Here is a 15,899-nt window from a genome sequence, read left to right on the forward strand (position 1 = left end):
CAACAGCCATTGTTTGTGACTGATACTGTGTCCTCACAGCACCGTGCTGCTAACAGGATGATTACATTAGCATCACTTAATAGGCAGATGCTGGGCAGGACAATAACATAAAACCACATGTCATATCCTGGACATAAGTACATGTTCACTTTCCGTCTAATTGAGTAATTATTGCTGTAATTGTATCACTTGTCTGTTGCTCTGCGGACCACAAATAATGACATTCACTTCAGTGAGTTTCCTGTCTGCAAAACACTTTTCCGCTTGAATTGTTTCTGCGTCGATCAATTCAATGAGTGCAATCGGCTGATCCCACAGATATTTCTACAAGTGCAGTTATTTTAAAAGGCTTTCAGCATGGTCTCAGACTCCACTTGTTGGTTCATTAGAGTCAAACACTTGTGACCATTAATAGGTCTTTACGGTTATTTCTATGGCAGAGGTCTTCAACAAAGGTCTGCAGAGGTTCCAGCTTATCCGTTATCAGGGGCAGCAGTCTCCCTGACCCTGCACCAAACCAGCCCCTCGGGCAGCTTCCTGTGGGTGGTGAGCCCACGGGTAGGCGCCCAGGAGGTGAACCATGGAGACAGAGACATTGCCTCTGGGCCAAAGATTGATGGCGTTTCGTGCTTTACAATTAATCGACTGCAATTTCTGTTGATGCCACTAGATGGCGGCAGACATCAAATGTGCCAAATTATCTTTGAAAGTTACGTTTAATTCTTGTACATTTTATTTATAATATTTCGCACAGCATTCTAAATCCAACCAATTCTGAAGTTTTAAAACCTAATTTTGGCCTGTGAAAATGTGCGTTTATTTCAGCTTGTGATTATTGTTGTTGTTTTAGGAGTGTATTCTTTAAAAAATATCTCACTCCAGGTGAAAAATATAGATTTAATATAAATCACCTTAGCCTGGAACTAGCCAGAAAAACTTTATTAATAACTAATATTCACGGATCTGTAGATAACCTTCAATCCAGAGTCACACTTACTCTTTTTTGTCTTCCCCTTTGTCCTTTTTTGTCGTCTTCTTCTTTTTCTTCTTCTTCCAGTAAACGTTGAGCACAAACTTTCCCTAAGGTCTCAGCTGGTGTCTGTCGAGGATTTTAGTGTGTCTGACTCGGCACAATTGGAAGGAGAGAAAGACACTGTCCAAAAAGAGCTGCTCTCGTTCAGTTAATACTGATGGTCCCGGGCCTCACCACACCTTCACAACACATTCTGCATATTTATGACTGACTAGGAGACTCGGCCCAAGACCCCCGTGTGGCACAGGGGGCCTCAAACTGATTTCATTGACAGTCTCGACATAGATGAGGTTTTGAATTCAGGCTGAGACATCAGAATCGACTTTATCGTGAATTAAAAAATAATTACACAGCGCAGAAAAAAGTGAGTATATACAGTATATGCAAAATTTGTGATTGACTTATCTTAACAGTAAAAAGGGAAAATATAAGGTTTTTATTTTCTTTGTTTATTATGAGTAATTTTAGTAGTTGATGTCATGCTGACAAACAGGTTTAACAATGTTTATTCATCAACACTGGGTCTAAGAGGAAAGTCCATCAAGTTTTTCAAGGTTTGTTCTTGGCAAACAAGAATGAGTTAAGGTCAGAAACCGCTATTAAAAGTGTCTGACCTTTGACCCTTAGAAGTATTAGAAAGGACAATAGAACTTTTTTTTTTATTTGCAAACATGAGTCAAATTTTAGTCCTAAAATTTATTCTTTATATGTAATCATAGAGAGTACTAGCTTTTCTGGAAATTGTAGCAGCAATTTTTTTTTAAAATGTGCTGCAAGATATTTGCAGTCATCAAGCAAGGAGACCAAACATTTGCACACTTATTTGGTCACATTAAAGTAATCCAGGGATGTCCACACTTTTTTTGGCTTGCTTCTATTCACTTGACCTGGGTAAACCTAAATTGAAAATCTTATATATTTATTCATTTAAACTGAATATACCTAATACATACATTACGTGTTAGGGTACTGATTAATGCATGTAGATGTTTGGCACGATATATACAGTATGATTTAATCCTTACGGTGCTTGGTCACTACTACACACTATATATACATATATATATGCATGGATGTGTATATATATACAGTATATGTATGTATGTATATATATATATATACATATACAGGGTTTAAATCACTGATCTTCCTGCTGTAAGGCAAACGAACTAACCACTTTTCCTTTTGCTGTTTGTTGAGATTTAAATCACATGCTGATGCAGCACATCACACGTTCCCTCTACAGCATACGTGTCAAACTCAAGGCCTGGGGGCCAAATGCGGCCCGCCAAGCCATTTTGTGTGGTCCGCAGGAACTTAGAAAATATTCAGTAAAGTCCATGCAGCAGAGTTGCTTGACCTAAGAATTTTTTATTATTATTACACAGCAATGACCAATATTTGTATAATGAATAAATAATAGGTGACCTAAGAGGAACTGTACTGCTGATGTGGCCCCCGGTGAAAATGAGTTTGACACCCCTGCTCTACAGTGACATAAAGAGCAGTGTGTTTGAGGCGTGTGTGCTAATTCATGGAAGAAATTCCTTTCACCCCCTGCAATGCCCCTGCCCCTCTATCATCTCCTCCCAGTCCTGCTTCATTTTTACTATTGTGTGTCTCTGTGCCACGCCTCCTTCCCCCTTCCGTGTTCTATAATTATACTTTGAACATGTGATTATAGTCCATTTCACCTCTGCTCCTTGGCAGTACTGTGTAAAGTATTTACTCACACTGTGAGATACTGTGTTCCACGAAAAGACATGGATACGCACGTAGTCCACGTGTCAAGAAAACTCTTCAACTCGATTTCATTGCAGTGGGTGGAATAATCTTGCACAGTAACATGTGTTTAACTGCAACATTTTCTGAACATTCTGTCTTACAGAATTTATAGATTAATAATTAGTAATAATTAATAATCTATCCATCTGTCTAAGTATTATTTTTATCTTATCTTTTATTGATGTGACATTTGTACACTAAATAAATCAGATCAGTTTTTTTAAGGGTTTGATTTAATTTAAATGACCACAAACCGAAAAGTCCAAGTAAATGCTATAGAACAAATGTAGCAGATCTTGATGATGAAATGGCTTCAGGTAAAGTCGGTCATCAATTCTTCAATGACCTAAAAAAGATAGGAAAAAAGAGACCGTAAAACTTGCCGTCATCAAAAAGTGACTTTGTAGCCAGATTTATATCTTAAATAAATAAAATAACTAATAATCTCAGAGAGTTTTAATCTCCACATTTTTTGGCCTACATTCATTGGTGCATTTCCAACAGTTCCACAGGACACACAGGACAAGGCCTGAACCTTTTAGTCCATCAGATATTAAATAATACTAAGTAAGTACTGTGTGTGTCTTACCATAGGCTCCTGAGGTCTAGGAGTCAGGACGTGTTTCTGGTATGACGCTATGATACAGTCTCGTCTGTAAATATAGATTTAGTTGGTTTTTTTATTACATTTAAAAAAATATATATACAATTTCCGTTAAAACCTAAATAAGAAGATACATGTTTCATACTCACTTGCTTGTGATGCCCCCTCCTGGTGGAAGTCCGGGCATGCCTTCTGCAGCAAGACATTTGATGACATACAGAAGGTCCGGCTCCTCGTCTTTGTATCTCATCATCTGGATAATTTCTGTCATTAGATATGTGTATACAAAAAACATTATTAATGTAGAATTGTTTTAATCAGTTTTAGGATCTCATTTCATTGTTGTAGTGATAAGTGTTGAATCACCTTCCACTTTAATATCAATCTGCCTCTCCAGTGCTGCCTCCTGCTGCAGGGCCTCTTGTGACAGCTGGGGGGCGCCAGGGAAACAGATAATAATGATGCTGATGTTGTCCAAGCTACCCTGAGGGGGGAAACATAGTACAAGAAAACATGTGCTACATGTTTTGACAAGAAATGTGTTATTTGTCATGATTTGTCATGATATTTGTCATGTCACGATTTTTGTTTTTTATATCTTTTCCGGTGATCTGACAGGCAACGAACAGCTCATTTAATTCAACTATATTTAAAATATTTTCTATATCGTTTCTGAAACTTAAAGAAGCTCAATTTCAGTTCAATAATAATAATACAATATTAATAATATTTAATATCAAATATTAAAATATTATATTAGTCATTTTTAAGGAGTCACAAGATGTAAATACTATTATGTTCCTTTGCACTTCCTCTTGACAATTAATTGGAGGGACGCGTCAGTGTTTGATATTCAATACAAAAAAAGCATTCTTATTATTGCAAATAATTTTAAAAATAACTTAAAAAGGACAAAATTTAATTTAGACATCCAGTCCCGGGCCAGATTTGTGTTGTTTGTGGCCCAAATGGCCCCCTGAACCAGGAATTTGGAGTGCCTGTTTTAAAGCTAGCCAGGATATTTTAAATTAAAACAAAAATTAGCAATCTAATTAGCAAAAAAATGGGCAAACTAATTGGGCATGGGGGGGGGGTTCACAGTGGAATAGAATAGTAATGATCTGCACAATACTAAGGCAGGCAGCCATGTTGTTATATCAGAAGGCTGTCGGTGATTGACCACTAGTTGAGATGTGTCTGGCGGAGATATGTTTCAGGAGGTGTAAAAACCTGTAAAAATCTCTTGTGACAAATCTGTGTATCCCAGAGAATGAAATATCTGGTACATCAGCGATGCAAATAGAGAGGCTTATCACTGACAGGAACACGGAGTCTTACAGCAGGTAAACTTCAGGTGTTTCAGATGAAATAAATAGCCTTTCATCGCAGCAAGTGTGACGCCACTGAGCCTGTGCGTGCGTGTGTGTGTTGAGTTCACATTCAGTCCTAATCCCAGCCATGAGTAGCCTCACCTCTCTGCTCTCCGGTGTCCCCGCTATTTATAGAGCCTCAGCCCCTAACAAGCATTAAGGAGACGGGAGAGGTCTTGTTGTGTAACTGCGTCACAAAGACTCAAAGCCTGGACTGGTCTTTGTTCTTGGTATAAAAGCTGCCATTCATAAATCCACCTGCTGTAACGTCTCCGTCTCAGTCAGCTGGATAAGAACCAGGTTCTGAGTTTGGAAACTGACCTGAGACTGTATCTAGATGCTGCTGCACCAAACAATACAGCCACGTGATTGGTGGATTTATTTGAGGGTGTAGTTCGCAATTGATTCAGGGACACATGCATATTTTGTACTGCAATATACACAGATCTTCTGTGTTAAAATTCTGAAATGTATTTGTATGCAATACTAAAAGCAGAAAGTGCAGGAATTTGTCTGTTTGTGAATTTTTACTTTACGTATTCTTCCTAAATAAATTATGTGTTCTGTGAAGGAAGGGCTCCTCAGGCAGAATGTGTGTCAGAAACACAGAAATACTGCATCGGAGGCAGAAATCCTACCGCCGCGCCACAGCCAACCCATTTTTAAGGTATCATGTACGATTAGTACTTTTAATGGTTGGTGTTATGTACTTTTATAACGGGTGTTACTCTAATAATAATGTACGTGGGCCTTCCCACTGACAGCTGATGATGTATCAAACTACACTATAACAGGTAGTGTTATTCACACCTTGTGAACCTGTGGAGAGCTCCCTCTGTGTAGACAGGTTTTTCTGATTTGACGTTGACATTTGTGTCCTGTCGTCTCACCTTGTAGAGGCAGAGGTCGATGACCTGACAGCAGATCTCCCTCAGGTCATCACACACCTCCAGACGGTTGCGCACAAATGCGCACAGCTCCTCGTTGCTAACCGCGTCCCACACTCCATCACAGGCCAGGATGAGGAACTCGTCTTGAGGCGTCCTCTCCATCTCATACACCTCCGGCTCTGGAGACACCAGCTGCTCCGTCTGCGGCCTCCAGTCCACCTCCTTGAAATCAAAGTCCCCCAGCGCCCTGGAAACGGCCAGCGAGCCGTTGACCCTCTGCAGGGTCACAGAGCCGCCGGCGTTCTGTATGCGCTCCTTTTCTCTCGGGTTGATGGGCTTGTGGTCCTCCGTGTAGAAGACCACCTGTCCGTCGCGACACAGTAGGGTGCGTGAGTCTCCGCAGTTGATGAAGTAAATGTACCGTGGGGAAATCATGACGGCCGCTGCCGTGGAGCCACTCCTGTCCCAGTTCTCCTGTCGAGCCAGTTTGTGCATGTGGCGGTCGATGTCCAGGAAGCCCGTGTGGATGCCCTCCTTCACCTGCTCGGGCTCTTCACTCGCCCTAATTCCACCTGTGGAAAATTAATCAACTTCAGTTTTCACCAATATTTAAAACTATATAGTATTTGTTCAGGCTGCTCGTTGGTGTTAAAGGCCCTATGGGGGGCGCTCTAGCCAGTTACGGTTGACATTGTGAATTATTACTTCTTAATTGAAGTGAAGAGGAATTGTATTTGTCAATATTATGAGGAAGAAGAGGCTTTATTTGTGGGAATGGGGGAGAGGTTGCTTGCTCAGCAGACCACACCCGCTGGGCTGGGATTCAAACCAACGTCCTTTTGAAAAACAAAATGATCTTTTGATCTCTATACCATGAACTACGGATAAAAGTTTTACAAATTTGCATTCCATGCTGGCACAGGGACAACTCATATTTTCTTTATGTCGTTCTTATTAGTCAGTTTTTAGGTAGTTAATTAACCAAATTTTTTAATAATAACTATTTTGATAAGTCACCTGATTACTGGCTTGGTATGCAGATACTCTATTGGTCACTAATTATTAAATGGGGTGTTGATCAGTGCTGGCCTAGGACTAGTGCCATACCTTGTCTAAACCAATCAGAACATTTTGGGGAGGGGCTACGATTGGTGCAGTGCTGACATGAACCAGAGGAGAAAATGCTCCAGTTTGTTTTCATGTAAACTGTCTTCCATAGGGCTAGGTTAATGGAACCACACTTTTTGGCAGTCGCTGCTGAAGTCCAACTTCATTGACGTGAATTGTTTTTTTTGTGACTTTCAAGTATAAACTGTTTACACAAAATGATGAACTATACATATAATGTGTGTACCTGTGGCTAGGATGTGTTCCAGCAGATTTCTGGAGCAGTACTGTGCAACTGTAGTCCCAGCATGTCCGTCAAAAACAGCAAAGTACCCCCACTCTGCCAGCTCTCCCCTCAGCTGAGGCATGCAGGTGTGGGCATCCTCCATCTGAGCCCTCCAGCCCTGCATGCTGGCTGTGGCGTAGTTCACTCCCAGTGGAGATCCTCCCTCTGAAATGTACTTCTCCAGGATGGGACGGTCCAGGTACGGGCTGGGCATCATGTCGTCCTCATCAAAAATGTCCTCCTCTACAGATCCTGCCTCCTTGGAGCCTCCCTTGAAGAAGAATGTGACCATCTTCTCCGTCTCTTTGACCAGGTTTCGGAGGAAGGAGGGCACCTCCACGTTGCTGGCCCTCCTGGCCGTCCTCATCACCCTGCGGAGTCTGCGCTCGAGCTTCCTGCTCGACCTGACGGCGGCTCGTCTTTTCCTGGTGACCTTCTGACGGCCCTGTGATTTCCTCAGCAGGTCCAGTTCAGCAGCTGCAGGTACTTCAAACAGGAAGTAAAAAAAAAAAAATTGATCACAGTATTAAGAAAAAAAATTAACCAGTTTTAAATAATAAGAAACATTATTTTCATTTACTTGAAAAACCCCTTCTTTCAGTTTTAACAATGATGTCTCTCCTTCTACTGTATGCCCGCGTTAACGGGTCTCTCTCCCTTTCTGCTGTAACCCTTCTATATGTGTCCTGTTCTCCCATTGGCCAGTCTATTCTTGGTGATTTATCCCTCTCTGCTCAGCTCCCACCCACTGACTCCTTCAGATAATCACCTGGCTCTTAGTCTCCCAGGTGACCCATGTCTGCATGCACCCATGTCAGACTACAGTCTATATATATATATATACAACACAATATAAACAGATGCATAGTTATACATAATATAATTATAATATGTATGATATAATAATTATGTTTTATTTATTGACGTTGAATTTGCCTCAGAAAAACTCAAAATGAGGTCAAGGCACTTGTGTATTGCAATAGAATTGGTCATTCTGTGTCAGATTTAGCACCATCTAGTGGTGAACTGGTTTAGAAAAAGACTGATATTTTACGAGTATCTATTGTTGGCTGATGACAATACATTACAAATATTAACTGAGATGGAAAGAGAGAGAAAATATGTCTGAATGGCCTTGCATTGCACTAAGTTAAATATCTATAAGAGTTCATCTTGGTAGATCTGTGTTGTTAAAGTCATCCCCCGTGTTGACCCACCCACTCAAATTGGTCCTTGCCTTTAGTGGACTTCTGCTCCCACACGACATTTCCGTCCTCATCCTGTTAACTGCAGTATATTTGGAGCCACTGACCTGCTTTAAAGGCAGACATCGCTGAGATTAGTCTATACTAAGGTCTGTGTGTTTGTGTGTGTGTGTTTACTTAGTTTACAACCAGCCAAAAGTGAGGTTAAGCCAGTTAGTGCCTTCTGACATAATTTGAGCCTTTTTATTTGCCCTCATTTGTCCCTAAAGACTGCACTCGGGAGGAAAGGATGACACGGACAGTGCGTCATTGCAGGACGTTCTTGATGCAAAATGCTTTATGCAGCTTTGTGTTCAGAGAAAAAACTTGTGAAAGTGATACTTTAGAGGTTGATCAGCTGATGGATGGAGTTTTGGAGAAGTTGTTTTAGTTAAATAAAAAAAAGAACTTAATATAAATGAAAGAACTTTTTTTTAAATTAATTCATATAATACCAGCTAACCGTCCATGTGTGACATAATGAAAAAAAACAATGTTTAATGTTTACCTAGAGATGAGCTGTGTTCATAGGTGAGATTTCTTTAAATAAGACCTGGCCTAGAAATAAATATTTAGAGAACAACAACACTAACAACAACAAAAAAAAAACGACTTATACTACAGTAATCCAAGATGTTCGTATACTGGTATGTAATACTAGTACTGTAATTAATATTATAACCATTCTGACTATCAATCATTACTCAACCCGTTCTTCTAAAAATCGATCACGTGTGTGTGTGTGTGTGTTGCGTGTGCTCTCATCATACATTATTAATCACTGACTGCATTACTTGCAGCCTGCTTTTGCAGCATCCAGTTGAAGTCACATGATGATGGAGATGGAGCTGAACAAAGATGAATTCAGAGATCCGGACGACTGATCAGCCGGTCGCTGTCACACACACTCATGTCTCTCACCCTCTCTCTCCCTCTCCCTCCTTTAGCTGTAGTGGTGCCACAGCTGCAGTCATAACAATACTAGAGACCCTGAGGAGGGAGGAGGAGGAGGAATAGGAGGGACGGAGGAGGATGCTGTAAGGAGGCAGGGCGGGACTGCTGAGTGACAGAGCGGAAGCTGCACACCAGATGACCAAGACGCTGAGAGAAGAGGAGGGAGGGAGGATGTAGAGCTACAGGGTGTGATTGCCGGCATCCGTAACAGGGACTGGGAGGGGGGGCTTCCAGACTGGATGGGCCCAGAGATGCCTTGATGGAGCATGGGCCAGGTTTTAGGATTCTCCCACTGCCGTGAGTCTGGTTTTTTACTTCTGCCTATGCTCGGTGGTGTGTGTGTGTCTGGGTCTTCTCTTGCTAACTATCATCATCACGTTAGCTCGTCTCTGTCCTCCTGCTGGCTTCTTCTAAACACACAGCTGAGAGGACGGGTGCAGAGCCCGAGCGGATCTGACTGTCTCTGGTTCAGTCGCTGATCTTTGTGTGGCTGTGTGTGCCACAAGGTTATATCAGTCCGAGTGCAGCTGTTGTATTTTGCTTTTTAACTGTGTACGTAGCTCATGCTCCCTCAACGTCCACCGTGTGTCGTTACAGCCTGCCCCGTGTTTACCTTTATGGTGTTATGCAGCAGACGGACGTGCTGCATTTGAGCCGTAGCTCTCTGTGTTTTGATGTATCGCTCTGTGCTCACTAATGTAATGAAGGCCTTCGCTGCTGCCAGGTTATCACTGACCTACACATCGCTAACTGGACAGATTCCCATGATGCTATAGGGCAGTAGAGTATAACTGATGTCATTTATTTATGCGTAATATCATCACTTTTCATGTATTTAATATTTTCTACCTCTCAGTAAAATAATTTATTTTAACATGTGAGTTAGTGTTTCGCAATTTTTTTAAACTTAATAAATGCTAAATTAAAAACAATTACCTACTTATACTTTAGACTGTTTAATAAGTTTATAGTATCATACCATACAATTCCTTTAGCAGAATCTTTAGTGTTATTGAATGTTTTTGTAACATGTCAATTTTAGCACGATATTAAGAATAAGAAAGTTGTTTATCTGTGTATCTCCATTGTTTAAAAGGATCATGTAAATGTTGACTGTTTTCTTCCAGAGGAATATGGCTCTGTGGCTTCCACTCCAGACTCAACACCTCCCTGCACTGATGGTACGAAACACTATTCACATAAAAAAAAAAAATGTTAGCATTCAGATAGGTATTTCTGACTAGATTATAAGGTCAAAGAAGAGCATTATTGAGTACTGCTCTTCATTAACCAAACTCAATTTAACTATAATTGTCCATTGGTTAAACCAGTGATTTCCAACTGTTGTGCTGCAGCACATTAACGTGCCGTGAGAGATTGTCAGCTGCACCGTGGAAAACTAGGCAAAATAATTACTTATTTACTGAAAACTATTTGTCATCACTCGTCTATGCTTCAGTGACAGGCCTAACATTTGACAACTCTGTTGAAGGTCTTTTGTTTGTCTTTCTTCAATTTCTGGGAGCATGTCAGCATTGTGTTCAACTAAACAGGCCAATATTTCACAGTGAGAAAAAGTACATTTTCAGTAAACCAGAAGATCCCTATATTTCATTACAAATACTTTTGTGACAGTAAACTTTTAAGCTAGTTTTTAGGCTATTCAACAAACTGACTTTAATATATATATATATAACGAGATATATTCGTTACTATATACTAAATATAGTAAGATATATATATATATATATTACCTGACAGCTTTCCTTTAAAGGAATATTTTATGTCTGTTTTTTTGTCTACACAGCGTTTATTATTCAGGCAACATTATTTTTGCAACCACTGGACTGTTTGTCTCTGTTTTATGTTCATTCAGGAGGAAACGAGGAGTCAGAGATGTTCGAGCTGCAAACAGCCAGGGAGTGGTCTGATGACGATGAGGGTGGAGATGACGATGAGACACTGGCTTCGTCTCCGTCCATCTGGGGCACTCCACGTCAGAATTCCTACGAGCTGACTTTCTCTTACTTCGCCATCGCTGAGGCCGAGGCGGTGGGGGCCTCTCGTCACCTGCGCGACCGTCGCAGAGGCGGCTCTCGGGCCGGTCGTACTCTGCTGATCCACGCAGACACCCTGGAAACACCGTTGGACTCTCCTGACGTGGACTGGGATCCTCAGGCTTTCCTCATTCAGGAGGAGGACAGTGGAGGGACAGAAAGGAGAGAGCAGGAGCAGGAGGAGGAGGAGGAGAGGACTTCTGCTTCTGACATTGGATGGACTGATGAAGACCAGGACGGTCAAACGCAGACTATTACAGTTCAGCCTTTTTCCCCAAGTCTGGACTCGGACACTCAGGGTGGAGATGCAGCAACCCAAAGACAGGAGACCGAGCACTGGATGATCCAGACGGTCCCTCCTCCATCTCCATCCCTGTCGGCTCAGGAGCCCAGATCAGTGCAGCTGATGGAAGGTGAGAGCTGCAGAACTTTTTCAAAGTCGGGGTCTTGGTTTACTTTCACACACACACGGATTTTATTTTTAATTGCAGTACAAACATTCTTAAACTATTTATTTCAGGTACTGTATGACAGTGCAGGTATTACACTGATGACATCATGGTAGTAACATTGTGATGCTGATATCATTTTCTCTACTTCCTGGCAGCTCCCCTGACCTCAGAGCCAGAGTCTCCAGTTGTCAGGGAAGCCATCTCTGTCACGCTGCTCACATCTGTGCGACCCTCGGTCTCAGCATCGTCCTCATCGGCTGACCTCCACCCAAAGTCTCAGGAACAGCGGGACAGCGATAAGTGGTTTTCAGCACTTAACCTGTCAGACGTCTCCACAGGAATAGCAGGTACATTACACTAAACATGTTTTTCTTTTTCCTTTTTACTCTCTTCACCCTTTACCTCGCCTCTCTCCTTCCATCTTTGCCTCCATCTTGTTGCCGTTCAGACCCATCCTCTCTCACTCAGCTCTGGGATCAATAGTTTGAATAAAAAACAATATCACATTTCAGCAGCCTCACAGGCCGACAGATAAACCAACCCCTGTCCCGAGGCCTGTTTAGATAAACCCATACAAAGGATTAACCTGGGATTTTTCTCCCATCCTGCTGCGGAGAATCCTTCGTTTCCTGACCTGGTCGTTTTTTAAGCTGTTTTTTAAATTCATTTCTCTACACTGAATTTTTTCATCATTTTGTGTTTTGTAAAAGCTGCAATCAGTTGTTGGTTAAGTCCTGGTGGTCTCTCTCTCTGTCTCCCCCCCCCCCCCCCCCTCTCTATTTTTAAATTCAGGAATGTTGAGCTAAATGTGGTGTGTGTCTGTGTGTGTGTCTGGCTGTGTGTGAGAGTGTGTTTATACACAGGTTTGATGGACTTTGTTGAGTGAGACAGAGATAAAGTCTCTTCAAGTCACTCAGAGCGGCGCTGGCTCCTATTTTAGTTGATGTGTGTGTGTGTGTGTGTGTGTGAGGGGGGTGTAGATAGAGGTAATGAAGGGAGTCAACCCTCTGTAGATGAATAATGTGTGTTTAGGCTGATGACAGGGTGTATCTTTCAGAGGGCATTAAAACTGGTTTTAATTTCATGGTTTAATTTACATTATTACAATTAATTAAAGTAATTAATATACCAAATGTTTTGTCGGGTAGAGAATTATTTTTGCATAAAAATGCCGCCTGTGAATACAAATGTTAGCAGATAATTTTGAACCACTTATTTTAGCTGAGGTCAATAGGTCAAATACTGTAAATCACACAAATCTGTTTTTGTCTTTGATACCTCTTTGTACTGTGTACAGGGACAATAATTAAATTAAATAGATTTTTTAGTTGAATTCATCTTTTTTATTTGATGCTTTGCTTATTGCCACAAAGATCTGAATACGTAGCTTGTGTTCTTGTCAGTACTCGAGGCACCAAAAGGCTTGACTTTATGACATAACAGAAACCTGATCGTAGTTCTCATATTTCACATGTTATAATTTGGGTGAAACAACAAAGATATGCCCTAGTTCCATCCTTCAGAATGGATATATATAATTGTACTTCTAGTGTTTTTAACATTCCTTTATCGCGGTGAATCATCTCTGTCTCTGTGTCGAAGCCATTTGACTCTTAAAGAGTGGAGGGCGGTGCAAAGGAGATTATTTTTGGGCTGTGAGGACTTTGGACTGCTGAATGAGCAGAGGGTGGCCAAAAACAGCCGAGGGGACAGGGATCACTGCAGGAGTGTGACAGAGACAGGGACAGGGACAGGGACAGAGGGCGTCAAGGGGAAACGTTGGACCCACATTCAAAATGGCCAGTAAAGGTGAGTCACCAAGTTTTTCTAACAACCTGAGATTGGAGTGTAGTCTAACTGTATGCAGATGATGTTGAGGTATTTGTTGAAAAGCAGTTCTGAGTGTGCAGAGCTGGAAACCACTTCTGGTTTGGGACTGGGGAATCTATGATGGTTTGACGATTGTTGGGTGGCAAAAAAAAAAACCAAAACGGATTTAGTTCTTAATTTAACTCTTTGGTGAGTTGACCATTTAACTGAACAAAAGTCTCACTTTACATGTGGATTTATCAAGCAGTGCCTGGAGGAGCCTCTGTCAGCTGGGGTTTAAATTAGCACCAGTCTTTTAAAAGAAGCTAAGAAGTCATACTGTAATATATTCACACGTTATTGTTGTTTTTAAAAAAATCAGATCAGATGGTATTGATATTAGAATTAAACTTGCTCTGTTTCTTCGGATGAAGGTGCAGCAACTGTCTTCAGTCTGATGAGGTCACTGCATACTTCTGTGATTGTTTGGAATGTTTCCATGTCACTAACAATATATATAGTTAATATATATTTACGTTTTATTCGTGGTTATGGTGGTTTCCGTGCCAATGGTTACCGTGAAGCCAGTTCTGGCACCAACCTGACCCAGAGTCTGTCAAATATTCAACATCCGAGACATTCGAGCTGCACATGAAATCTGTTTCAGTGCAGGAGCCTGATGTTGATGCACAACAGTGGAATATTTGATGGTAATCGAAGATGGGATGCTGTCCAGCCTCCCAACAACACGCAGGCTGCAGGGCACTGAAACTCTAAACTAAATTTAATATTTACATTTGTCATGTGTCAGAAACAGGTTTGTGTGGTTCCGAAGCTGGGGGTCGCACAACCTTGGAGGGTCTCGAAGCTTTTAGAAAGGGCCGTAGAAAATGAAAACGAACTAACTTAACTCTGATTGGTTAACACCTGCAGGACAAGGCAAAAGCCCGCAGTGGCCACTGGGATGTGGTTGAAGGTTCAGCGGGTTGAGGTTTTACGTTTCTTCCCTCAGGGAATTTTTGCAGCCATTTTGTTGAGATAGTTAAAGATGTTATCTCATCAATTTTACTCAATAAACAGCACTAGTTTTGAATCAGAAATAAAGTTCAGTGAGTTTTGAAGTTGGAGTGGGCCTGGCCATCCCATTAGTCTCCATACGGTGGGGCTTAGCAAAAAAACAAACATTTTTTTTAAATATTACCTTAGTGTCAATAAGATAGTCTTTTCGGTTTCACTTGTTTGTTTTTTTTTCTTTGCATAATTGACAGTATGCTAACTTCCTGTTTCTGGCTCAACAGGAAGTTGCTGGCCTTATTACTAAAGTTACACCTGTATATTTATAATACAGCCTGGCATCATTTAGGTATGGATGTTGTCCTCCTGATTCTGAAACTCGATTAAAGGGAAGCCCGTAGAAAATTTAAATTATTTTATGTATTTAAATTGAACTAATTTACAACATTAAAATTTGAATTCAGAGTCAGGTTTAAGATCAAATTTTTTTTTTTTAAAAATCTCCTTTTCAGCCACACATTGGCGTCACCATTACTGTTGTTCCTATAACACAAGAATAGTTTGAGTTTCAATAAAGTTTCCATTTTGAGATTTTGCATTTTTCTTCAATCAGAATTCACACTATTGATTCTTGTAAGAATAAATAATCAACCAGTAATTGATAGTTGTTTTTTTACAGGGGTTTGAAACTCTAATTTTACTGAGTGTTCATTATCATACTACAATTTTGTCATTAAAAAAACATATGACTTGACATATCTGTACTTTTTACATACACGCAGTAACCGGAAGATACTGAATATATCTAAGTTTTGTACATTTTAAAAAAAATATTACAGGGTTTTATTTACAGATCAAATAGCACTCAATAGACTACCTAAATTTGCCTGACACTGTAGTCATGTCCAAACAGTCGAAGCACCATATAGAGTACTTTACATAAGAGGTGTCACTGCTACACAGACAGAAATACTGCTTCTACTACGAGAGTCCAAAACCCTGTTAATTACCATAAATTCACAACTCCATAACCTTAGTTGTGCTACAAGGTTGTCTGCTTTATGTTAGTGCGGCTTTAATGTAAAAGTAAATATAAACCAGGTGCTGTAAATGCAGTCTATTCACAGAGCCTCCCATTTATTTAAAGCCCAGGATTAACATTTCACTGAGCGACCAGCTCAAATAGCTGCACTGCATCACCACTCGGCCTCACAGGGCTGAACCGGGGCCACGCATCTGCGTGCACACGTTTCATAAACCCGCTCAAATCTATACTACTGCACAATTACTTCAT

At 40.9% G+C, this 15,899-nt stretch overlaps 2 protein-coding genes across 4 annotated transcripts in view; one reads left to right on the plus strand and one right to left on the minus strand.

Annotated features, from left to right (window-relative positions):
• Positions 1-2,170: 2,170 nt before the first annotated feature.
• On the minus strand, positions 2,171-7,458 carry ppm1na (protein phosphatase, Mg2+/Mn2+ dependent, 1Na (putative)). Its single transcript, XM_008309105.3, has 6 exons — positions 7,037-7,458; positions 5,683-6,254; positions 3,789-3,906; positions 3,572-3,686; positions 3,408-3,471; positions 2,171-3,164 (listed from the first exon to the last, which is right to left on the minus strand). The coding sequence occupies exons 1-6, from the start codon at positions 7,440-7,442 to the stop codon at positions 3,132-3,134; spliced, it is 1,308 nt and encodes a 435-aa protein (XP_008307327.1). The 5' UTR covers positions 7,443-7,458; the 3' UTR covers positions 2,171-3,131.
• rtn2a (reticulon 2a) overlaps positions 7,420-15,899 on the plus strand; it is a 13,127-nt gene continuing 4,647 nt past the window's right edge. Inside the window, exons 1-5 of one of the 3 annotated variants that reach the window (XM_008309108.3) lie at positions 7,420-7,558; positions 9,267-9,570; positions 10,401-10,454; positions 11,150-11,743; positions 11,938-12,129. In XM_008309108.3, the coding sequence (XP_008307330.1) occupies positions 9,540-9,570; positions 10,401-10,454; positions 11,150-11,743; positions 11,938-12,129 (871 nt within the window). In that variant the 5' untranslated portion in view covers positions 7,420-7,558; positions 9,267-9,539. Of the gene's footprint in view, positions 7,559-9,266; positions 9,571-10,400; positions 10,455-11,149; positions 11,744-11,937; positions 12,130-13,407; positions 13,592-15,899 lie in introns of those variants that run through there. The other 2 variants (XM_025054928.1, XM_025054929.1) reach the window with 2 other exon arrangements.

The sequence above is a fragment of the Cynoglossus semilaevis genome, chromosome 4 (genome assembly GCF_000523025.1).
Source record: "Cynoglossus semilaevis isolate Cse_v1.0 chromosome 4, Cse_v1.0, whole genome shotgun sequence".
In the NCBI taxonomy this organism is placed as follows: Eukaryota; Metazoa; Chordata; class Actinopteri; order Pleuronectiformes; family Cynoglossidae; genus Cynoglossus; species Cynoglossus semilaevis.